The following is a 26,252-nucleotide window of genomic DNA, read 5'->3' as shown; positions in this document are numbered from 1 at the left end:
TACTAACAGGATCTGTACTCAAACATAATCAGCAATACAACAAACAGTAGCTTATCCAGAACTAGAATGCTGGTGTTCTCCCAGCTGTGGCTGCAGCCTGTTTACTGGGAAACTAAGAAGAAAAGAACAAGAAGACAGAGATCAGGGAGATCAAACAACCAGCTCTCCTCAAACAGAACAGAAGCCATTACAACAAGCAGCAAAGAGAAAGCCGACTAAAACCTTCACGTGTACCCTGAGCAGCTCGGAAAACACTAAAGTAAAGCAGATGAGAGTCAGACTGTTTTCTTCATCTGGAAGAACTGGTGCATTGTTTGGCTGTTGAACTGCAGTGGAAACTTTACTCCATGAGGAAGTCTGTCTGTGAACACTGACAGACTGACATGTCAGCAGATTTGAGGTAACTTGGACTCACCTCAGTAACTGTGGCACCACAAGATGGTGCATCACACAAAACAACAGCTGGATTAGTCTATACTGACTACAACGCCTGCAAGACGCTTTAATAATCCCATATCTTAGCCAGGTTGGCTGAACTTCTGTGTTTACCTCTGCAGGACTAGAGCAACCTGCGTGCCGTAGCTAAAACCGATTCTAAGGTTACTGGAGTCAGACAGAGAGACTGGTCTTCCCTCTTGGAGCTTCGGGTTATTAAGCAAAGACCATCACCAAGCAAAGAGCTCCTCACCACATGCTGTCCAGGCCAGCGCTATCATGCTCCTCACAGGAGAACCAACAGATGCTCTACAGCTTTTCTTCCTTCAGCTTCACACTTCTACACTCTGGCAGACTTTAATTCTGTCATAGCTTTGTGTTGGCTGAGCTAGCAGGGGTCTCAGCCTGCATCCTTATTTATTCTTTTATTGTTGATTATTTAATATACTTATTTGTCATGTATTCCAACGACCTTATGGCTTCTGATGATGTCTGACAAATTTTCTTCATATCCTCATACTGTACATTAAATCTCAGTAAAACGTAGGTTCTGACTCACATGACCAGCAAAACACGGTACGAGTCAAAAGTTTGGACACTTCTAGGTATCATACATATCATACAACTGTTAGCTGCAGGTAACAGGCACAACCTGGACTTTACATTCCCTCAACAGCAAAAGCAACAAGGAGACCATGTGAAAAACCCAGACAACTTGAAATCGCTGGAAAAACCTGAATGTGTGTGATGATAGAGATGAAGGTTGCATGTATTGTGTGTACCTACCTGGCTCTCGGAGCAGCAGCTGAGCCATGGCCTGAGAGCTGCCGGCCGAATTCTCAGCAACGCACTGATAAAATCCTTCATCTGACTTCACCAAACCCAAAATCTGCAGGTTGCTGCCATCCTGAGAGGAAACATGCACAAACACAGCCAGGATTAAAACAGAGGTGGAAAACTCAAGTGTAAATCACTGAACAAGCAAGGAAATTTCAATAAAACCACCACAATAAGTGGTGGTCCAAGTTTAACAGATTACATATGTAGGACAGCGATGCCTCCGCAGGAACCTGTCTGCCCCTCACCACCATGCCGGGATCCCAGGACCACAGCCATCTACAGCTCCGTTCACACCATTTTCAGTAAACTCTGTTCCTTGGGTCCAACTCTCTTTGTGGTAGGCTGTGGTGGTTAAACCAGGCCACGTTGGTACTAAGGGGCCCAAAGTGGGCCAAGAAGACAGATCCATGTTTTCATGATGTTTCCAGCAGATTCTGAGCCGAGCATCTGAATGTGGAGCTGAAATGGAGACTCATCAGACCAGCAACGTTTCTCCATCTTCTATTGTCCAGTGTTGGTGAGTGTGTGTGAGTTGTAGCCTCAGTTTCCTGTTCTTAGCTGGCAGGAGGCACCCGGTGTGTCTTCTGCTGCATCCTGGTCCAGACAACTGCTGCTCTGGATATTTTCTCTTCTTCAGACCATCTCTGGAAACCCTGGAGATGGTTGTGGGTGGAAATCCCAGTAAACCATGCCACGTTCAAAGTCTCTTAAATTCCCTTTCTTCCTCATTTAAAGATGGTCTCATGAACAATCTCTGCTTCCTTCAGAGCTTCTTTCTTGTGCCATCTCTGTATAACTCTGTAATCTCTGTAGAATCAGTGGGTATTCTCTGTGATTTGTATGTACCTTCCTGGGTTCGACGACTCACCACTATTTGAAAATAGTCACTGGGGATGACTTCCTCCCCGTTCTTCATCCAACGGACGGTTGGCAGCGGATTTCCTGTCACAGCACATTCCAACTCGATGTCGGTGGACTCGTAGGCGTACGTGTTCGTGGGGTAGTTCAGGAACTGAGGAGGCACTGCAGAGAAACAGTGAAAAGGTAAATCAGAATGAAAGGTTTTGGAGGTCGCACCATTATATCCTTTCCCTCAGAACTGGTTTGCACATTAGCAGCTTAAACACAGTTAATTACTGACTAATTAGCACAATCACACACCGAGTCATCAGCTTCTTACCAACCAGCTAGAAGTGTTTGATGTAATTACACCGAGTGTACTTTTACACAAGCATCTTCTCATGGTCAGTTGAAGATTAATTTCTCATTTTCAGGTATTTGTTTGGTTGCTTGTAATTTGTGGCTTTGTTATGGTTGTAGCGCATGTAAGTCTGCATCGGCTGGAGATGGGCAGGCTTGGTAAATATTTTCCTCAGGAACTGGTAGAGACCAAAAGCACAAAAACAAACATTACTCAGGTAAAAATGGATATAAAGCTAACAGAAATGGATTTATGTAATGCCATTTAATGGTCTTTATTCAGATAATATGTCTTAACCATTAATGAAATCCAACAGACATGATGGTATCAGATGGGTATATACAAAGAGCGAAATACTAGCTTCTTAGTTTCACATTTTACCCATAGTGCAATGACACGCACAAATCACTACAAACCACCTTCATTAAAATCTTAAATACATCTTAATAGGTAAGCTGCCTTCAGCCCCTTTTTAAAAAGACTCCCCTTAAACCTGAACGTCCTGCAAACCCCATTTCTCTCCAAGATCTTTGACAAGTTAGTTGCTGTCCACTTTCAGGACCACCTTGAACACAACAGTCTGTTTGGCATATTTTATTCTGGTCTCCGTTCACCCACAGCACAGAAACAGCCCTGAGCAGAGTCACCAATGACCTACCATGGCAATCGATTCAGGATTCCCTTCGTCCTCGTCTTCCTCATCCTATCTGCAGCATTTCTGACCACCACATCCTTCTCCACATGTTACAACACATCACAGGACTCTGCATTACTGTCTTAACCTGGTTCAAATCTGATAGAACTGGAGATGTGTCTGTGGGTTCTCAAAGATCAGCGCTTGGCCCCCCTTTTTTCCCCCACCCAAGTCATCGATCACCAGGGAATCTCATTTCATGGCTGGTATTATGTCACAAAGAATCATATGCTATAGAGTTAGTGCTTATCCATTACAGCAGTTTATTTCTTCTTGGAGACTAAAGTAGGGATGCACAGAAGTCTTTGAGAATGAGCCTTTTTAAGTTCTTTATCTGGGACTCCAAACAATAGCAACGTGAGCCCTTTTTCAGTTCATATCATGGATCAGACATAGCCTGTCAACTTTATTTTTCCAGTATATTCATGTGTCCTGACCTCAGCATTACACCTGTTGAGGTCTGCTGTAATTCTTTCTACATCTGAGCTGAGGTGTAATCTGCTGACGAAGGGACCTACTGAGTTTGCATCATCCTATTATAGACTGACATGTTATTTCCTGGTTGCTTTATTGATATCTGCATGAGAATGACCATTTTTAAAGCAGGTTTGATTACTCTGAATTTTGTAAACATCCTTGTTGGTATCTGAGGGTCATCACAGTATTTTTATTAACTTGGATTCATTAACAGTGTTGTGGTTTGTGGGTCTGGGTTTTTGTGGAAGTTCTGTCTGTTCTCTTCATCACACCTGGTCTAGCTGATTTCCAGACCTGGTGGTGTCCATTTTGTAATTAGCTTCCTGTGTATATGGACCAAGGATGGGCATAGGCGGTCCTCAAAGGCTGCAGACCTACAGGTTTTAGGTGTTTCCAGCTGCAAAACCTGAATCAGATTAATAAATCAACATATTTGGGCAGAACTTTACAACAAGCTGTTGAGAAGAGACATTTAATCTGAATCGGGTGTGTCGGATCTGTGAAAAATCCAGAACCTGCAGGAACAGCCCATCCCTGACAAAGACTCTTGGTTTTCTGTTGATTCTAGTTTGATCAGTCTGTCTTAGTCCATGTCAGGGTGCAAGGACATGGATCCAAATGCAGAATACTGAAGGAGGAGATGGAGCCAGGCTATAACATCTGGGGTCTTAAATGATGGAACTCGAGCCAGATGATAGTGATTATCCTTGAGAGGAAAACAGAAAAGCAAGAAGGACAAGGAGCCACATGAAAATGATCCACAGAGAGTCAACTTAAATACAAGAGTCTATCCACACGGGATGAATCACAGAATAAGCACAGGTGAGACAATCAGCAAAAGAAATGGGTGTGATGAGCAGGAAGTGATTAAAGCAGAATATTAGAGCGGTAAACCCAGTTATTCCCACCAGACCTCTTCTCTCTCAGACTCAGGTCTACCTGTGGTTCCAGAGTCTCTAAGAGTCCAATGGGAGGCGGAGCCTTCGGCTATCTAGGCCTCTCTGATGGAACCAGCTCCCAGTTTGGGAGGCAGACACCCTCTCTACCTTTAAGATCAGGCTTAAAACCTTCCTGATAGATCTGATAGCGAGGGGGGTCCAGCCATCTCTTAGTTGTGCTGCCATAGGCTGAAACTGCTGAAGGACGTCCCATGATGCACTGGACTCTTCATCTCTCTGCTCCTCATCCTCCACGTAGAAACATATAACAGTATCGACATCATTAATGTGTTTCTTCTCTCAGCAGGTGTTCCTGGATAAAAGCTGCAGGGTCTGCTGGTCTCTCTTTGCTCTCCTCTCATCCCAACCGGTCCAGGCAGGTGGTCGCCCTCTCTGAGCCAGGTCCTGGTCCTGGTCCTGGTCCTGGTTCTGGTTCTGGTTCTGCCGGATGTTTGTCCTTCCTGTCAAAAGGGCGTTTTTCCTTTCCACTGTGGCTCTTTTGCAGCTCAGCATGTAGGACTAAAGTCAAGGTTCGATACAATTTGGTTTTCCTTAACAAGGATGTTATTGATTATAAATTGGCTGGAATTGATTGTAAAGCTCTGAGATGACGTTGTGAAATGGCACTATACAAATACAGTTGGATTGAATTGAAAATATGCATACTATGACAAATACTCACTTAGAATAGTGATTTTTTTTTAACTTTTAGTTTGTTAGTTTGTTTGAGTCCCTCACTGAAAATGCTAAGCTACCACGCCGTAAAGCCAGCGACATGTTCAGGTGTGTGAACTGCCTGGCTGGTTTACTGGGTTGCAAAGTGAAGGAGGGTGAAGCTGCCATGTTCAAGCTGAGCGTTTTCTTTCAATGTGCAGCAGCTCGTGGCTGCAAACGCAAAGATGTGAGACAGAAGGATGGAACCTGAAGGCTTGCATGTAGCACGAGGAGCTGTCATGGTTCTGTCAGCCCTCCAGCACAACAATATTCTCCATGTCAGCAAAATGCACACCGACATGTCCAGTAAACATACACGTGATGTAAGGGGCTACACATTAATACATAGAAAATATAGTGCAGGGCCAGAACAGGTAGGACAGAAATCAATGAAGAAGGAAAAAAAAAACCTGAGACTGTAAGACGTAGAGTTTAGCTTAAAGATGAAGGGAAGGGTGGCATAGAGAAAGAAACAGGAATAGATAGAATACAGTTTAAAGTGGATGAAAGAAATAAAAAGAAAGGAAAGAAAGCCAATAAAAAGGGAGGAAAAAATAAGTGAGAAGACTGATGCATGGAGAGAGCAAAAGAAGAAAGGAAGAAAGTTGGTAAGAGGATAGCAGAGCTATCCATTGTTCCGTGAAGGTGTAGTTTTATCGTTGCAGTAATGCTCTAATTAAGAGCTACCAATTTCCTTTGAAGGACAAGAGGCTGCAGATTCCCAAACCAACAGGCCGCACACTGAGATAGCAGCTGCACAGCCTGCAACACTCCTTCCAGTCCCAATGGTCAGGACTGCCCACGACTTCAGAACACCTGGGCTACAGGTAACCTACAGGCAAGCTCTAGGTAACCTACAGGTAACTTACAGGAAAGCTACGGGCAAGATACAGGTAACCTACAGGTAACCTACAGGCAAGGTACAGGTAACCTACAGGTAATCTACAGACAGCCTATCTACAGGTAAACTACAGGTAACCTACGGGCAAGCTACAGATAACCTACAAATAACCTACAGGCAAGCTACAAGTAACCTACAGGGAACTCAAAGGTAACCTACAGGCAAGCTACTGGTAACGTACAGGCAACCTACAAGTAACCTACAGGCAACCTACACTCAAGCTTCAGGTAACCTACAGGCAACTTACAGGTAACCTAAAGGTAACCTACAGGCAAGCTTCAGGCAAACTACAGGCAAGCTACTGGCAACCTACAGGCAACCTATAGGTAATCTACAGGCAGCCTATCTACAGGTAGCCTACAGATAACCTACAAGTTACCTACAGGCAACCTACACGCAAGCTTCAAGTAACCTACAGGCAACTTACAGGTAACCTAAAGGTAACCTACAGGCAAGCTTCGGGTAACCTACAGGCAAGATACAGGCAAGCTACTGGTAAACTACAGGCAACCTCCAGGTAATATACAGGCAGTGTATCTACACGTAACCTACAGGCAAGATACAGACAACCTACAGGAAATCTACACGCAGCCTTTCTACAGGCAACCTACAGGTAACTTACAGGTCACCTACAGGAAACCTACACGCAAGCTACAGGCAACCTACAGGCAAGCTACAGGTAACTTATAGGCAACTTACAGGCAACCTACACGCAAGCTTCAGGTAACCTACAGGCAACCTAAAGGTAATATACAGGCAGCCTATCTACAGGTAACTTACAGGCAACCTACAGGTAAATTACACACAAGCTTCAGGTAACCTACAGGCAACCTAAAGGTAATATGCAGGCAGCCTATCTACAGGTAACCTACAGGTAACCTTCAGGCAAGCTACAGGCAAGATACAGGTAATCTACACACAGCCTATCTACAGGCAACCTACAGGCAACCTAAAGGTAACCTACAGGCAAGCTACAGGTAACTTACAGGCAACCTACAGGTAACCTACACGCAAGCATCAGGTAACCTACAGGCAACCTAAAGGTAATATACAGGCAGGCTATCTACAGGTAACTTACAGGCAACCGACAAGCAACTTACATACAAGCTTCAGGTACCCTACAGGCAACCTACAGGCAACCTAAAGGTAATATACAGGCAGCCTATCTACAGGTAACCTACAGGCATGCTACAGGTAACTTACAGGCAACCTACAGGCAACCTACATGCAAGCTTCAGGTAACCTACAGGCAACTTACAGGTAACCTAAAGGTAACCTACAGGCAAGCTTCAGGTAACCTACAGGCAAGCTACAGGCAAGATACAGGCAACCTACAGGTAATCTACAGGCAGCCTATCTACAGGCAACCTACAGGCAAGCTACAGGTAACTTACAGGCAACCTACAGGAAACCTACACGCAAGCTACAGGTAACCTACAGGCAACCTAAAGGTAATATACAGGTAGCCTATCTACAGGTAACCTACAGGTAACCTAAAGGGAAGCTACAGGCAAGATACAGGCAACCTACAGGTAATCTACACGCAGCCTATCTACAGGCAACCTACAGGAAAGCTACATGTAACTTACAGGCAACCTACAGGTAATCTAAAGGCAGCCTATCTACAGGCAACCTACAGGCAAGCTAAAGGTAATATACAGGCAGCCTATCTACAGGTAACCTACAGGAAAGCTACATGTAACTTACAGGAAATCTACAGGAAACCTACTCGCAAGCTACAGGTAACCTACAGGCAACCTACAGGTAACCTAAAGGTAACCTACAGGCAAGCTTCAGGTAAACTACAGGCAACCTACAGGCAAGATACAGGCAACCAACAGGTAATCTACAGACAGCCTATCTACAGGCAAGCTACAGGTAACGTACAGGCAATCTACAGTAGTAGCGGTTTAAAAGTTCCCCTGTTTCCATGATGGGTCCTTGACTGGTTCTTGACTGGTCCTTGACTGGTCCTTGACTGATCCTTGGCCGATCCTTCACAGGTCTGTGGGGGTAATGTAATCCCCCGCAATGACGTCGTCAGCGAGGCTCTGCCCCTAAGCAGCCCAAGTAAAAAAACAGCTGCAATCCCTCTTTTGTCCACGGGGAGGAGCAGTGATTTGATCTTGCTGCTCTCTAAACAGTTTATAATGAGCTGTGTCGCTCATTTGTTGCATTTTTGCCAACATTTAAAAAATGATTTGATTTGAAAATGGCGTCAAATAAATGTATCAAAAAAGCCGACATGTGTAGCTAATGGTGTTATGAGGCAAAGCACAACCTCCTCAAGTCGGGTAAGTGGTGAATGTCACTAGCAGCGAGCTTTCTAAACATCCCGAGGAGCGCCGCCAGCGGTCATTTGACTGCAACGTAAGTTATTCACAGTGGGGGTTGATACAGCTGCTGCATAACTGAATATTGACAAAATCATAACGTAATATCGGCAGGTAAAAATAACATAATACTGATAATGTGTAAAGCAGGGATCACAAAAGTCCGGACCCAGCCCAACCTATATTCTGAATTAGGCCTCAAAGTGCTATTATCCTAAGTAGATGAGTAAATAAATGGTTTATACTGTGAAATGAAGTGTCCCTGGATTTTATTCATAGCGATCTAGTGATAAAACGTGATAAAACGTCATACAACTGTGTCTCAGCGGTGGGACAGCTGCCTGCCCGCTGTCTGAAGCAAGCACATGCGCAAAGGCTGGTAGGAATGACAGGAACCAGCAGCCTATCATCACACAGGGTTTGTGATCTTACAGCCAATCAGAAGCAGAGTAGGGCGGCCATTTATTACAACTCCATAGCCGTGATATACGACAGTTTGGCTGAGAAAGAGTCTCCCTGAGCGGCTCTGTGGAAGTTTAGACGTGCTAAACTGCTCGTAAATATTGATGTGTTTACTTTTCCAAACAAGTAAGCAGGTAAAACTATAGACAACAACTATATAATAAAAGTCCTAAAATACCAGGTTCAGCCGTTTAGTTTTTAATACACTATAAGCATGGTAGCGTGACTGGCGGTCATCAAAAGACCGCTGGCGACGCTTCCAGTGTTTAACACTAGAAAACCCAGAGATTTCTTATCCCTCTACCATGCCCAGAGTACAACCAAAAGGCTGCCCGGTTTGAAATTAACAATTCAATGGCCAACAATTAGCACCTTTACATTTGTAAACACAGCCATTACCTGCCGTTAGCTGTTCAAGCATACTCCTTGGGGGGAGGAGTGTGCTTGAAAAGAGCCTTGTGGACTGTGCTGTATAGTTTCACTCACCACAAACGGTATTTGTGCTTTTGACCATTTCTCACATTTTCATGTACCCTTTATTGAGCATTGGTCATGTGAGTTTTCATCGTCATCACACTACGCCCAGCTTGCTTTCAAGTGAGAGATTATCACGTTTCTGTTTCCACAAAGGCAAGAAGGAAAGCATAATCAAGTATTTCAAATGAGAGATAATTACATTCCTTTTGACCTGGGAACAGAAAAGCAAAATCAATTTAATGTTCCTCACTTCCTAATATGGTGCAACAAGGTTCACAGTCCTCAATGTTTTTAGTAAAAAAAAAAAAAATTAAAAAACACCTTACTAACAGGGTGGAATGGAACATAACAGAGTGGAACAGAATATAACAGGGTGGAAAATATTTGTTCCCAATTCCAAATAAAAACGCTTCAATGGCCAGATGATCAGCAATGAATAAAGATATTTCTACAGTGATCCAGATTTTTTGTTTGTTGTTTTTTTTGTTTTACATTTTAGATTTTGTAAGAGATGGGTGTGTTTTAACAACAGCAGTTTTATCCGTGACTTTAATCGATAATTATTATCATTATCCAGTGTATAAAAATGTTGGTGTAAAAACGCCAAAGATAGATAAGCATGATGCTGAACTTCGTGGTCTTAGCTCCTGGTTTGGTGTGTCTTGTTCTGTTTATTATCATTCTGAAAGGTATACCAAGTTGTGGGCTGCATATATGCAGCCCACAACTTGAACAAAGGCTAAATTCCTCAACATTCGCACTTGCTCCATAAAATTACCATCTCCAAGGCTCCTCCACCACCACTTTGACTATGGATTGATAAGTAAATGAGCCGCAGTTTTGTAACTGTTGCATTGTCAAAACAGTTCTGTTAGTGTTGTCACACAAAATTCAGTAGACTAGTTGGTTCCTATGCAGTGAATTTACATGTTATTACAAAAATACACAATAATAAAATAGGCAAGTGGCAAGATTAGAATAATGTTATAAGTTCTGCGCAAAGACTCCTTTTTCATTTTCCAAAACAAAACTGACATAAACAATCTTGAAAAAAATGTGCACGTAGGCTATGAGGAAAGAATGAATGCAATGAAGTAGGGACTGGTTGAATAAACACGGTTTAACTGGACGCCTAAGCGAGCGCGTTGCAGGATGGCTCCAGATTTTATTGTCAAATGGTTCCAGGTCAACCAAGTCCGAACTGCTTAGAGCAGAGTCCTGCACGGTTCTGTTTTGCTACGCATACCTGCTCTAACCCGTTAGAATGACTCCCGAACCCGACTCGTCACCAATGTATTTATTCCATTTAAATCCGAACCAGACTGATGTTTAACCCGCGACCCGAGCCATTAACGCATCATTGCCATGCTGCACCGCTTCTTTTCCATTATTATAGCCTATTGTTGTTTTATCATTGTGTTAATCTAAAACACATAGAAAGCCTATGAATGTTTATTTTAAGCTTGCTCAACATTTTTAAAACAGCTTTATATTCCTCTGACTGAACCATTTCAGAGTGAAGACTAAACCAGACCAGTGTGTTTTATTTTGCCACTGAGAGGGTATTTATAATAGGCTACTCGGAGATTGCTGTGCTTTAACAAAATGTAATCCACCTTTCCTGGCAGCAGCTGTGTTCTCCGTTCCTGGACTACAAATCCGGCGGCAGAAAACTCTGCTGCGCAAATACCAGCGTAAAATAAACTTTCATATATTTTCTCTGTGTTGTTGTAGTATATTCAGATGATAAAACAACAATATAATAAAAAAGAAGACTTGGAAGGAGGAACAGCGGTGCAGTAGGCTATGGCACACGTTAACGTTAAAAAGCACACTGCTTGTTGTAAATACTTGGTTTATGCTTTAAGAGGTAAATATTTTGGTTAACATGTTGAAGAAATATCGTTGTTTCTTTTTTCATCTCTTGCTATGCTATTGAATTTGGCAACATTAACATGGAAATTCACTGCATTAGGACCGACTAGCCTACTGAATTTCTGGTAGCATGACAACACAAACTGGACTCGTTTGACCACTCTTACCCAAAGTGCAACAATCACAAAACTGGGTCACTTGTTCAGCTGCCTCATTGCGGCTCATTTACGTATCAATCCACAGTCAAAGTGGTGGTGGAGGAGCCTAAGAGATGGTAATTTTCTGGAGCAAGTGCGAATGTTGAAGAAGGCGCATGTTCAAGTTGGGGGCTGCATACAGTACCTTTTGGAATGGTAATCAGAGCGTGTCGGGGAATAGCCCACCTGGAGGGGTGACGTAATCGGGATTCCCGGCGAGCAGGAAGTCGCAGCACAGCGAGTGTCGGATGTCCCCCCGCGATTAGACACATTGAAGTGGAAGAAATTATCTCCGATCCTGCGTGGGGCTTTTATCTGTCGCCCTGTCTTCTTATGGAGGTGAAATAAATAATATGAGAATAAAATAACCCTTCCTAGCTACCTCAAACAGATTCTGTGTTGCTTGATCCAAATCTGATTTGTCTATGTTAATAATGCTAATATTAAAAGATTAATCAGTATGATAAATACATCCTATTGAGAATAGAGCTAGGGGCTGTGATCCAGTATTTGAAAGGTTTTATTAACCTACTAGCATTCATTTCTGAATAAAACAATTGGCAGCGCACAAGCATGTTACAATTTCACATTCCACGTCAAACGATGATTATGTATTAAGTTTTATGCATTTTTATGAATTGTGACTGGCCATCAGAGGTGCTTTGAGTGGCGCCTCTGCCGGTCAGTGTAAATTCAGATAAAATCTGACAGACTACGGGCGATGAGAAGTCTGTGAGAGAAGCGCCATCTTCTGGGTCTACCCTATATTACAAGGAATGGGTGGAGTTTGATTAAAACATCGACACTCCCAGGAGAAGGAGGGGGCCTCTCTGGCGGCTGGAAGTTGGAAGGCAGCTGGCTGGAACTGGAATGGAACTGGGCTGGAAGCCGGCAGGTATTCGGCTGGCTTTCAGCTTGGATGGGAACTTTTAAACCGCTACTACTGTATAGGCAAGATACAGGCAACCTACAAGTAACCTACAGGTAAGCTACAGGTAAGCTACAGGTAACCTACAGGCAACCTACAGGTGAGCTACAGGTAACTTGCAGGTAACTTACAGGCAAGATACAGGCAACCTACAGGTAACCTACAGACAAGATACAGGCAACCTACAGATAATCTACAGACAGCCTATGTACAGGTAAACTACAGACAAACCTTCAGGCAAGCTACAGGTAACCTACAGGCTATTTACAGGTAACCATCAGGTAACCTACAGGCAACCTACACGTAAGCTACAGGCAACCTACAAGTAACCTACAGGCGACCTACAGGAAACATACAGGCAAGCTACAGGTAACCTACAGGCAACCTAAAGGTAACCTACAGCCAAGCTACAGGTTACTTACAGGCAAGATACAGATAACCTACAAGTAACCTACAGGTAACCTACATGTAAGCTGCAGGTAGCCTACAGGCAACCTACAGGCAAGGTACAGATAACCTACAAGTAACCCACAGGCAACCTACAGGTGAGCTACAGGTAACTTACAGGCAAGCTACAGGCAAGATACAGGCAACCTACAGGTAACCTACAGGCAACTTACAGGCAACCTACAGGCAAGATACAGGCAACCTACAAATAATCTACAGACAGCCTATCTACAGGTAAACTACAGACAAACCTTCAGGCAAGCTACAGGTAACCAACAGGTAACCAATTGGTAACCTACTGATAACCAGCAGGTAACCTACAGGCAACCTATGCTGGCCAAGCTACGCTGGGCAACCAGTGAGCTACACTGTGCAACCAGCGCAACCAGCGAGCCACACTGGGCAACCAGCGAGCTATGCTGGGCAACCAGTAATCTATGCTGGCCGAGCTACGCTGGGCAACCAGTGAGCTACGCTGGGCAACCAGCGAGCTACCGGTCTGTATTTGAGGAATTCCCAGAGCATCCGTTCATGTTTGTGTTACACCGCTCGGTAGATTGTGAACAACAGCCACATCAATGATTCTTCTGGCTGCTGGAACAGGCTGAAAACAGTCATTCATATTGAAATGAGACATATCAACAGCAGCTGACCCCAAGCAGACACAAGAAATCTGACCATGACTCATTTCACACTCACAGGGATCAGCAACAAGTCATTCTGAAATAATACAACTAAATGCTAAAAAAAAAACAAAAAAAAAAAAAAACGCCCCCCCCGTCCCACACACACACACACACACACACACACACAGAATATTACCTCTATAGCCGCAGCTAATAACTTCCACTCAGCATTCAAATGGAAGTCAGCACCATCATTCATTTCAAAGAACATCTGCTGTGTGTGTGTAGGTGTGTGTGTGTGTGTGTGTGTGTGTGTGTGTGTGTGTGTGTGTGTGTGTGTGCAATGATAGTATTCAGTGAAGGACATTCACACGCTGACACAGTCTTCGTGTGAGCTTCTTAGCAGGCTCTTTAAATCTGCACTTAACCACTGGGTAAAACTATTAGTCATTAAGTTTATCCATAGAGGCTCACCACACACACACACACACACACACACACACACACACACACACACACACACACACACACACCTTATCGTTCACTTAGGGCACATGATGTCTCAAAGAGTTAATGGGCTGGAAAGCCACAATCATTCATGAGTGAAGGACTAAAATTGCTGCTGCTGACCATTACTGGCCTTAATTTCACGTGATGTGTGCCTTCTGTAAACTTTATCCTTCTTTAAAGAGCAGAGCAAGCATATTTCCTCTGGTCCCTCCAACTTTGTGTTAGGAAAAACAGGAATTTGGCTCAACGGTTCCGACCCTGTTGCACTGCTTGATATGATGTCATGCATCAGGCAGCCTCCAATTCATACCTGATTCATAGATGGAACATAAAGAACTAGAGCCTGATTTCTAAAACCGGCGTAGGAACAAAAACTGGCGTAGGGCAAATATGGTCAACTTTTGGGATTTACGAAAACCAAACTTGACGGGAAAATGTTCCTACCTCCACGGCAACTGTGACCAAGGCGTACGCTAAGAATCTGGGAAAACAGGAAACGGCAACACCAACGGTCCAGATTAAAATCAAGGAAATGATGAGACATTGTACACAATCCACTATTACCTTTCACACCACATCTTTTTTTTTTCTTTTACCCTGTCCTGTCCAGCATCCTAACATACAGAACGTGGTCTGTGTGCCATATTTTGCTTGACAGATTTGCTCTACCAAGGGAGACATGTTATATACATGGCTGCCCTTGATATTTTTATTATTTTTTATTGTAATCTCATTTTCTTTAGTCTTTATATGTCAGTGCCGAACCTGACAGGGAGATAGAGGAAGAGAGAAAAAAAAAAGGGAGAAAAGGACAGGATTAAAATGTGGAAATAACAGTTGTCTATGCTGCCCAGAACATATCACAAAAACCACAGTACTACATGATACCAAAAGAAAAATAGGATGATGATGATATGAAAAATTACAATAGTCATCAAACGTACCTGCAGATAAACGTACCAACACACAAACATCAGCTACATCTAGTGAGAAGTGGATGGAGAGACAAGCACGTTTGTGAGCATGCACGTGTTAACATGCATGTGTGGCCATGCAACAAGGAGGAAATGTGTACCCGCAAGGGGGCCGCGATAACGCCGCACCCCGAAGCATCAGCGGGGGACGGGGGGAGCCCGAGGCCCCAAAGGCCAAGCAGATCCACAGAGCACCAAGCCCGGGACAGCCAAAGCAGACAGAGCAGCAGCCCACCCAGACCAGAGCAGAGGGGCCCCCAGACCGGAGCACCCCGGCGCGACGGGGCAGGGGCACCGGGCAGCCCAGGGTGATGGCGAGGAGGCCCAGTGGGTGCTGGGCGCTGCGGTGCGGGCCGCATGGAGGGCAGGCACCCCGCAGGCCCAAGGGCCACCCATTCCCCCCAGCAGAGCCCCACCCAGGAACCCGACAGGGCCCGACTGCACCAGGCAAAACCACCGTGGGCCACGCCAACCCAACACCAAGGCTAGGCACTCCAGGGACAAAAACATGTCCCCAGGTTCTTCCTCCCCCCCAACAAAAAAAAAAAAAAAAAAAAAGAAAAAAAAACCCTCTTTACCCCAGCCCTTTACCCCCCGACCACCCCGGACCCCCGGTCGCCCCCCGGCCCGCCCCCAGTGAGCACCAACCCCCAGGCCCCCAAGGCCCCGGGTCCAGTCAGACACACCGTCCCCTACCTAATGGCCCCCCCGACCACCGACCCAGAGAAACAGCCAGGGCCGATGGACCCCCAAGGCCCCCCAGCCAGCCCCACCCCCGACCCCCACAGAACGACTAGACCCCAGCACCCCTTCCCACTACGTGATGTGACTAATCAGCGGGGTCCAGGAAGACTGAGAGTTAACTGATTGGTGTTTAATGGATGCCGATACAGTCTCTAGACTGATGTGATCCAACAGGAGATTTCTGTACTGGTTAATATTTAGATTGTTTTTAGACTTCCAGTTCACTAGAATAGTTTTCTTTGCGATACATAAGGCAGTGAGGACCATATGTGCTTTGTTAGTGTCTATATTAATGTCACTTAGGTCACCCAGTAAACAAAGTTTAGGACATGCAGGAATGTTACATCTAACCCATGTTGATAAATCCTCACAAACCTTATTCCAGAACTTCTGGACAGGTGCACAAAGCCATAAAGCGTGTAGGTAATCATCTGCTGTGTTACCTGTGCACTGTGTGCAGATATCTGAGTGATTAAGACCCATCTTGAACATCCTTTGTCCTGTGTAATGCGTTCTATGGAGGACTTTGTATTGTATGAGTTGTAAATTTGGGCTGTCTGTCATATTAAAGGCATTAAGACATATTTGTAGCCAAAATGGTTGACTAGGATTGATGGAAAAATCCATCTCCCATTTTGAAGTAGGTAGGGAATTTGAGTCATCTATTTTTAACATTAATCTGTATATTTTTGAAAGTAATTTGGGGGTACAGAGGTCCATAAAATCTGCTACTATTGGAGGAAGTTCCAGGTCTGTTCAGTGAAGGGGGAATTTTGTGTGTATTATGGTTTTGAGCTGTTGATATTCTAGGAATCTGTTGCTGTTAATCCCATTTTGTGATGAGAGTGTATTAAAAGATAAAATGTTTCTGTTATGGATAATATCAAGAATCAAGAATCAAGAATCAAGAGTCTTTATTGTCATTGTGCAAGGCACAACGAAATTTTGTTTCAGAAGTTCTCGGCTTAAAAGGCACACTGTAACACACGAACATAAAGTATGGAAAGGCAAAAGGCAATATATCTTTAGATAAATATATATATATATATATAAAAGAGTAAAAGGAATAAAATGGATATAAAGTGTTTAAAGTGACTGGCATGGAAGTGATCCACATATTGCAGCATATTGTCCCAAAGTGCAGTGCAGTCTGAGTGTGTCTGCCTGTCTGCAGGAATTTAGTGTTCAGTCTATGGATGGGGGGTGGGGGGTGGGGGGAGATGGGGTGATGGATTTCACAGCTCTGGGGAAGAAGCTGTGTTTCAGTCTGTTGGTGTGGGCTTTGATGTTTCTGTATCTCTTTCCAGAGGGAAGAGGTACAAACAGTTCGTGTCCTGGGTGGGTGGGTCTGCAGCTATACGACTGGCCCTTCTCTGGACCCGGCTGTCGTATATTGAGTCCAGGAGCGGGAGAGGACTCCCTACAATCCCCTGTGCTGTTTTCACCACCCGGGCCAAGACCTTCCTGTCGTGTGCAGTGCAGCTCCCGTACCACACTGTTGCACTCAGACAGAGAATGCTCTCTATGGTGGCTCTGTAGAAGTTTGTCAGAAGCTGAGAGGAGAGTCCAGTCCTTTTGAGCTTCCTGAGGAAGAAAAGCCTTTGTTTGGCCCTCTTCACCAGGTGCGATGTGTGTGCGGACCAAGTGAGGTCAGATGTAATGTGGATGCCCAGGAACTTGATGTTGTCCACCCGCTCCACCTCCTCCCCATGGATGAGGACAGGGGTGTGTTCCATCTTCCTGGATCTCCTAAAGTCCACAATGACCTCCTTGGTCTTGCTGGTGTTCAGAACAAGGTTGTTGTCTGAACACCATCCTGTCAGGTGCTGGATCTCCGCTCTGTAGAGGGTCTCATTATTGTCCGATATGAGACCCACCACGGTGGTGTCATCTGCAAACTTCAGAACCATGTTTGTGGGATGAATAGCAAAACAGTCATGTGTGAATAGGGTGAAGAGGGCCGGGCTAAGCACACATCCCTGCGGTGTGCCTGTGCTCAGGAACCGTGTGGATGATGTGCAGTCCCCAATCCTCACCACCTGAGGCCTATTTGTGAGGAAGTCCCTGATCCAGAAGCATAGGGGGTTTGACAGTCCGAGGTTGTGGAGTTTCAGTGTCAGCTTGTCAGGGATCACTGTGTTGAAAGCCGAATTGAAGTCCACAAATAACATCCTGACGTAGGTGTTAGGATGCTCCAGGTGGGTCAGAGCCGTGTGCAGTGCCAGTGGGACTGCATCCTCTGTCGATCGGTTCTCCCTGTAGGCGAACTGATATCTGTCCAGAGTAGCAGGAATGACGTCCTTGATGTGACTTAAGACGATCCTCTCAAAGCACTTCATGATTACTGGTGTGAGAGCGACCGGGCGGTAATCATTGAGGTAGGTGACAGCAGATTTTTTCGGCACAGGCACAATGATAGAGGATTTGAGGCACACAGGAACTGAAGCAAGCTGCAAGGACAGGTTGAAAATATCCAGAAAAACTCCAGCCAGCTGTTGTGCACACAGCTTCAGAACCCGACCTGATACCTTGTCTGGTCCTGCTGCTTTGCTAGTGCTGGTCCTCCTCAGGGTGGAGCTTACCTGGTGTTGCTGCAGGACGAGAGGCTGCTCCTCACGCTGTGGAAGATAAACAGTCTCTCTGCTGCCAGGTGTGTCGAAGCGTGCAAAGAAACTGTTTAAGGTGTCAGGTAGGGTGGGGTCATGGCTGATCTGCTGGTTGCTATTCCTGTAGTCTGTTAAGGTTTTGATGCCTCTCCACATTTCACGTGGGTTGTTGTCAGTGAAATGCTCCTCAATGCGCTGTCTGTACCTGTGTTTGGCCTGCCGGATGCCCTTCTTCAGTTCTGTCCAGGCCCTGCTGTAGGCCAGCCTGTCACCTGACCTGTAGGCTGCGTCCCGAGCTTTGAGCAGAGACCGCACTGTGCTGTCACACCATGGTTTCTGGTTTGGAAACACCTTTATGGACTTTGTGGGTAGAACAGCATCAGTGCAGAACTGCACGTAGTCCAGGACAGATGATGTGTAGGCCCCTAGGTCTGAGTCATCTTTAAACACTTCCCAGTCAGTGAGTTCAAAACAGTCCTGTAGTGCTGAAGAAGCCTCCTCAGTCCATACTTGAACTGTTCTGGTGGTTGGTTTTGTCCTGTAGATTAGAGGTTTATATGTTGGAATCAGCCTCACAGAGATGTGGTCTGACATGCCCAGGTGAGGAGCTGCTGCCGCCTTGTATGCTCCTGGGATGTTGCAATAAACCTGATCCAGTATGTTATTGTCTCTGGTGGGAAAGTGTATGAACTTCTTGAATTCTGGAAGCACTGCTTTGAGTTCCACGTGATTGAAGTCTCCAGCCACAATCACAGCTGCCTCGGGGTTGGAGTTCATCTGCCTGGTGATCAAACAGTAGAGCTCCTCTAGTGCTAGCTTAGCGTTAACTCGCGGTGGAACGTAAACAGCTATGATCAAAATGTCCATCCTCCGTGAGACGATCCTCAGCCGAATCTCGTCGATTTTGTTGGCTAGTGACCGAGCATTTGTCAGGAAGAGACTGGGAAGAGCTGCTCGGTGTGGGTCGGCTTTTAGCCTAGCACGCGCCCCGCTCCTCTTACCCCGCTTTTGTTTACGTTGTCTCCTCCGTCTCCTACGCCACAGTGGAGGGATGGTGAAAGCCGTGGTGGTTCGAAGGACATCTGGTGGTATAAAATCCGGCTCAGGGTGTGCGTAAAGTTGGCAGTTTCTTCCAAAGTTTATTAATTCAGCCCTGCCATACTGAATTAATGCCTCCAGTAACTGGAGCAACAACAAAAACACGAACAAAACAAACAAAAGCTGAGAGCCCTGAGCCGCTGCGTGCACACGCGCTGCCATCACGATATGTTCAAAGTATTTAATTCCTTTGTTAATCCATTGGTTAAAGTTTAGCATATTTTTGTTTAGTAGAATATCAGGATTGTTCCAGATGGGTGTGAGTTTACATGGTATTACTGAGGAGTTGGTTTTTTTGAGAAATTCCCACCAGGCTGTCAGAGAAGTGCTGATGTTGACACTTTTAAAGCACTTTTGCTTTTTTATACTTAAGCTGAAAAAAGGAAGATCAGAAATTTCCAAATTCTAACACACATGTTAGATACTAAAGATAATAATAAAATATATAATGACACATTCCATATTAATTAAGAGTGCATGCACGGGAAAAAACACAGGATGTTCAGGAAAAAGGGAGATGATATTAATAAGAAGCTCAACCACTAAAACATGTTCTGTCATTGTGAAACAAAACTTCATGTTATAAAACCCATCCAGATAAATAAGGAGCCAGTCTGCTGCCAGCATGTAGCAGTCAGTGTGGAAAGTAGCTTTGGTCCTTCATTCCAGCAGAGCAGGACCAGACTGGAGGCTGGAGGTCTAGAAGTGATGCTACGCTAACGAAACACACAAGAGGAGGATTTCCTTTATTTATTGATTCTTACACAATGTTTTTATTGTTGTCCTAATTTCTGTCCAGACGGTCTTTATTTCCCACAACTCCTTGTCCACCTGGTTAAACACAGTGATTGTGTCGTTCAGCTGGAGCACCACCCACCCAGCTGGATACCCGCCCACCCAGGTGGAGTGCCGCCCATCCAGCTGGAGCACCACCCACCCAGCTGGAGACCCACCCACCCAGGTGGAGCACCCAGCAACTACAAAGAAATATTATTTAACACTGAATAAACTGCTACCAATCCTAGATGTATCTGTCCATATTTATTTTGTAAATTAAAACAAAAGACTAAATTACCAGCATCATTACCCCCACTCGGGGAATTGAACTTCGGTCTCCTGCATGGCAGACAGATGTTCTACCGACTGAGATATCCAGCTGTGTTTTCCAACTCTTCTGACATGTGTTTCCTTCTGACACTGTGATGACAGCATCTCCACCTGCTGACACTATTCTGTCTTTCTGACACCAGTAATGCCCATGCATTACTTCTACATATAAAGACTGAACTCTGGAGCCATGGTATACGCATTTTTACATTTTCCAACATGGTCCATCAGGATCTCTGTCTCACACCCTGAAAAATTCCACTTCTTACCTCATTTTACCCTCCTGAGTCATCATAGAAATGATGTGATGAATATGTATTACAGGCGTCCACCTGACCGTTTATAACCACCATGTGGGCTGGCAAGGCGTCCCTCACGCTTTAGAGTTGATTCTGGTTTATAAAGGGAAACAGGTGTAGGATGTGTGTGCGCATGCTTTTATAAATCTGAAAGTTGAAGTGCAGCATTATCTTTTTGTGCTGCAGACGCCACCTGTAGTACTTCTTTGCTGCTAGTTTTACAAATGAAGCACCTGGTCATCAAGAAGGCACTCACTGGTTTCTGGACTTGCAGTATGAAGTCTGATCTATGTCAGTTTAACTGCTTTATTATTAACAATTCATTCAAATAAAAACTGTATCAATTGAAGATATTTAGTTGACTTGCTAATTTGTCAATGATATTAACAATTACAGGGCAGCCTGTTGACAGGCAGATGCTTCCATCTATCACACCAAGGATTAAAAAGGTCTGACCCGGTACTAGAAGGCGATCCTGATGAAGAGGACAAGAAGAGGATGACCCGCTATATTAATATTTCTTTTCTACATATAAAGACTGGACTCTGGATCCATGGAAGAAGGTCATGTGGTCTGATGAGTCCAGGTCTACCCTGGTCCAGAGTGATAGAGCATTAGGGTAAGAAGAGAGGAGGATGAAAGGATGCAGCATCATGCCTAGTGCTACTGTACAAGCCTGTGGGGGCAGTCTATGATCTGGGGTTGCTGCAGTTGGTCAGGTCTATGTTCAGGTCTAGGTATAGCTCTAGGTACAGGTCTAGGTTCTGTTGAATATCCTGAATAAGCAGGTTATTCCATCTTCCCTGATGGCTCAGTGCAGGATTCATGGGGCTCAGGCTGTGAAAGACTGGTTCAGGGAACAGGAGATATCATGTTCACACATGGATTGGCCTCCAGAGAATCCAGACCTGAACCCTGTGGAGGATCTTTGGATGTGCTGGAGAAGGCTTTATGCAGTGGTCGGACTCTCCATCATCAATACCAGATCTTTGAGAGAAATGAATGTGGTGATGTTGCAGAAGCTTCTAGAAACAATGACACAGAGAAGCTGCTGGAATCAGAGATAAAGGAGGTCCAACGAATGTCCAACAATGCAACTTTTTAGCTTATTGGCCAGTTGGTGTGATAAAGTGTGATTAGCTTTATACTGCAACAATATAAAGAAGTATAGGCTTCTTACTTCACAGACATTCTGTCGCTTAGCAGGTTTTACTGTTTAGGACTTCACGGTTGATCTGCCTAGGTTTTTATGTCAGAGCTCAGATGTTTTACTAAAGCATCTTTTCTCCCTGTTCCTTCGTCTCAGCACGTGTTATTGCAGGGGAAGTCATGGTAGAAAAGGAATGGTCTGCACAGGAATTTATTCACTACATAACCTTTGTAATTACTGTGAAAAGTAGATCATATGTTAAATGAGGGCCCACTGTGGTGTAGCGGCTGATCTGTTAATGTCCCTGCAGCCGGTCAGAGTTGACTTATGTTGATAGTGATACATCAGAGTTACTAGCTCTGACCTAGTAACCGTAATCTAATGTGTGCTACCAGATTAATGTGAAGCACAGCATGTCTGAAAGGGGCTTAATAAAAATATTACTCAAAACTTCAATCATTAGTGCCTTGCTCAAGGACACTGGTAAAATGAAAGTTCCGGCTTTTAAGATGATTGTTTTCAATATCTAACGTAGATATTCAGAGCCATAACCTAACATGTGTTAGCAAGGGCTTTAAGTCCCACTTTACTGATCCTCCTCTGACCTAATGCCAACCAAAATTTAGCAGAGAGGCGTGGGACAGAAGCCCCGTGAATCAAAACTCCACACCAAACACAAAATGCCCGGCGAAGCAAAAGATGGTGCACAAACATTGATTCACCTAAGTTTTATGAATGCATCATTACTAACAGTCAGAATCCATTTCATGTCACTGCACAAGGAACAATGAAACTCAGGTAGCAGCTCTCATGTGGTAAAAACGAATGAATGAATGACAATATTAATTAAAGCCGCAAGCGGCATCCATCGAGTCCGAGCGTCCTGGACCCCGCCACACGTGTCATACACCTTTTCCTAGCATGGTAGGTAACCTGGTAACATGGTAGGTAACATGGTAAAACACCCAGCTGAGAATCTGAAATGTTGATATACCTAGTTAGCATTTTGTCCTAGCATGCTAATATGCTAGCTAACATGCTATGTTGCCATGGCAACAGGTGGTGTAATGCGTTAAGGACCCAACAAGTATGAATCCTGTCAAGTTTGGTGCAGTTGCCATGTATTACTATGGAGATATGAGCAACCGTCTTTCATGGCGAGAAGGCTTTTTCCGTGGGTTGCCACGGTTACACGCTTTCTCCTATTAGAAAGATTTAAGGAGCGGTTGGTCCCCAACTTGTCAGGAAGCTTCCCACCAAGTTTGGAGTCAGTCGCGCGAATCCCCTCAGACTAGTTCGTTCAAATGGCAGTGAAATCCAAGATGGCGGCCACCCCGTTGCCATGGCAACAGGTGTTCGATTGACTTCTTTGCTGGACTTGGGGTGTGACATGTATGAATACTGTTAAGTTTGGTGCAGATCCCACGTATTTGCATGGAGATATGAGCAAACCGTGTTTCATGGCGAGAAGGCATGTTTCCGTCGGTTGCCACGGTAACACGCTTTCTGCTATTAGAAAGTTTTGAGGAGCGTTTGGTCCCCAACTTGTCAGGAAGCTTCCCACCAAGTTTGGAGTCAGTCGCACGAATCCCCTCAGACTAGTTCGTTCAAATACGATGTGTGTAAAGTGCAAAAAATGGCAAAAAAATGGCCGCACACACCAAGATGGCGGGCGCCCTATTGCCATGGCAACAGGTGTTTCATTGACTTTTTTGCTCAACTTGGGGTGGTACACGTGTGTGCCGGGTTTCGTGTTCCTATGTCGAAGTAGACTTTTGGGACCCCATTCATTTGGGTATTTTTTTGGTCTCTAGGTGGCGCTGTTGAGCCATTTTTGCATTGAAGTGTATGCGGACCTTAGAATATCGAAATTTGCTCGGGTCTTGATGTGTGTGCAAAATTTCACAACTTTTCATGGGTGTTTAGGGGGTCAAATTTGGCGTTTTGTCGCTTAGAAGAATAATAAACATTTCAACTACAATAGGGTCTCGCCATACTTTGTATGGCTCGGACCCTAATAAACATCCAGAATCCTGCATCAGACCAGAATGGGACAGAATTCCTTTCCTAAAACTCCAGCAACTGGTCTCCTCACTTCCCAGACATGTTGTAAGAAGAAGAGATGCTACACCGTGCCGAACATCGCCCTGGAACTACTTTTTACACCATGATGAACATCGCCCTGGAACTACTTTTTACACCATGCTGAACATCACCCTGGAACTACTTTTTACACCGTGCCGAACATCGCCCTGGAACTACTTTATTACACCATGATGAACATCGCCCTGGAACTACTTTTTACACCATGCTGAACATCACCCTGGAACTACTTTTTACACCGTGCCGAACATCGCCCTGGAACTACTTTTTACACCGTGCCGAACATCGCCCTGGAACTACTTTTTACACCGTGCCGAACATCGCCCTGGAACTACTTTTTACACCGTGCCGAACATCGCCCTGGAACTACTTTTTACACCGTGCCGAACACCGCCCTGGAACTACTTTTTACAGAGTACCGAACATCACCCTGGAACTACTTTTTACACTGTGCCGAACATCACCCTGGAACTACTTTTCACAGAGTACCGAACATCAACCTGGAACTACTTTTCACAGAGTACCGAACATCAACCTGGAACTACTTTTTACAGAGTACCGAACATCACCCTGGAACTACTTTTTACACCATGCTTCTACATTTCTAACCCATGGAGAGATTCACTTGGCATATTCAGAAAAAACTGAATATGCCTTAAAAGTGACCAAGACTGATTTCCATTATTAAGAAACACAGTTTGTTGAATTAAGTGTAATAATTATTGAACCGTCCTGGTTTAATAATTCTTTCCCTGTCTATCAGACAGTCACACAAACACAAGTTTAAACATGAGTAATGTCCAGTTATGATTTCTGATTTTCCAGGTCCTTCAAAACAAAATGTGCCATGTTGTCACATGTGTTTGAAACTCCTGTATTATTATTAAAGGACTGGCACATGGATGACAAGCATGATCCAGCACCTTACACTGTTTTTAATTTGCTCTGCATTCATTTAAAGTAGCTTTACACACCACATTGCCTCTGTCAGACTTAACACTGATTACTCAGGACCATCGACTTCGAGCGGCGGTCATCTCGCTGTCCAACAGCCATGACCCAGTTCCTGTCAGGTGCAGCCAGGGCATCGCCTGCCCCTCCCGTTCAGAGCCGTCTGAGCAGGTGAAGCCGGCGTGAGGGTAACAGTGTCCGACAAAGAGCAGGAACGAAGAGAGAACGCAGACTAACTGTGACAGTATGGACATCAGCTCAGCCTGTGAGAGAGCAGAACGAGGTCAGAGGCTAAACCAGCTGCTGAGCGCAGATACGAACCACAGCCAGAGGCACAACGGCCCGCAAGTCATTCATCTTTGGAAGAAGGAGGACAGATTTCACTACAAATGAAGAATCAAAGTGACTCTCAGGTCTGAACTCATCTCCAGCCAGCAGTATTTTACCGTCGCAGTGGAGGGTGAACTGGAATGAAGCAATCAGAGATTCATCACCAACTTCTAAACAATCTGCAGCACAGAACGAGAGCAGAGCAGATGGTGAAATCTAACAGATGTCTGAGCTCCTGTCTGTCAGCTTCTTTTTTAATTCTTTATTTACTCAAAGGTCCATGATGAGTTGAGGAAGCTGTGCCTCCATCGGAGCGGTGATTCAGACAAACAGAGCATGATGCGTGATAATAATCACACTGAGGTCGTTCCTCCTTTCACTGTCACTTGATGACTTACAGTCCTGGATTACAAACTTTAAAAGACAAAGGATTGGTCAGGTCCAATTGATTCATCAGCCTCCGTGGCACATAAAACTCTACGATCAGCAGAAGGAAATGAGCATCTGCTGTTTGTTGGACAGACCGAGGCGGATTAAACACCGTGCATGACCATCGAGTCACCAACACGTTAATTTGCCACAGTGGAATAAAGGAATTAAGCTGTTTCACACAAACAGTAACCTGGAGCTACTAGACACTTTCCACAAGCGTCACATCCAGCTCCCTCGTAGGAAGTCTGGTCTATACCGCATCGAGACGAGTCTCTGTGTGAATACACATAAACTAAACAGATGTCCATAATTTAACATTAAATACAAAAGACAAAGGAAAAAGAAAGAACACTGGATGAAACAGCATTAAAACATGACCAGGTCAAAAGATTCCAGCTTAAAG

General features: G+C 44.7%; 1 protein-coding gene across 1 annotated transcript in view; it reads right to left on the bottom strand.

The window, feature by feature from the left end:
- The window catches only part of dcc (DCC netrin 1 receptor), a 385,109-nt gene that overhangs the window by 223,925 nt on the left and 134,932 nt on the right, over positions 1 to 26,252 (bottom strand). The window contains 2 exon segments of the mRNA XM_041969439.1: positions 1,222 to 1,342; positions 2,144 to 2,298. Of these exon segments, the coding sequence (XP_041825373.1) occupies positions 1,222 to 1,342; positions 2,144 to 2,298 (276 nt within the window).

Source organism: Melanotaenia boesemani, chromosome 19 (genome assembly GCF_017639745.1).
Source record: "Melanotaenia boesemani isolate fMelBoe1 chromosome 19, fMelBoe1.pri, whole genome shotgun sequence".
NCBI lineage: Eukaryota > Metazoa > Chordata > Actinopteri > Atheriniformes > Melanotaeniidae > Melanotaenia > Melanotaenia boesemani.
This window is presented reverse-complemented; position numbering and strand designations above follow the sequence as displayed.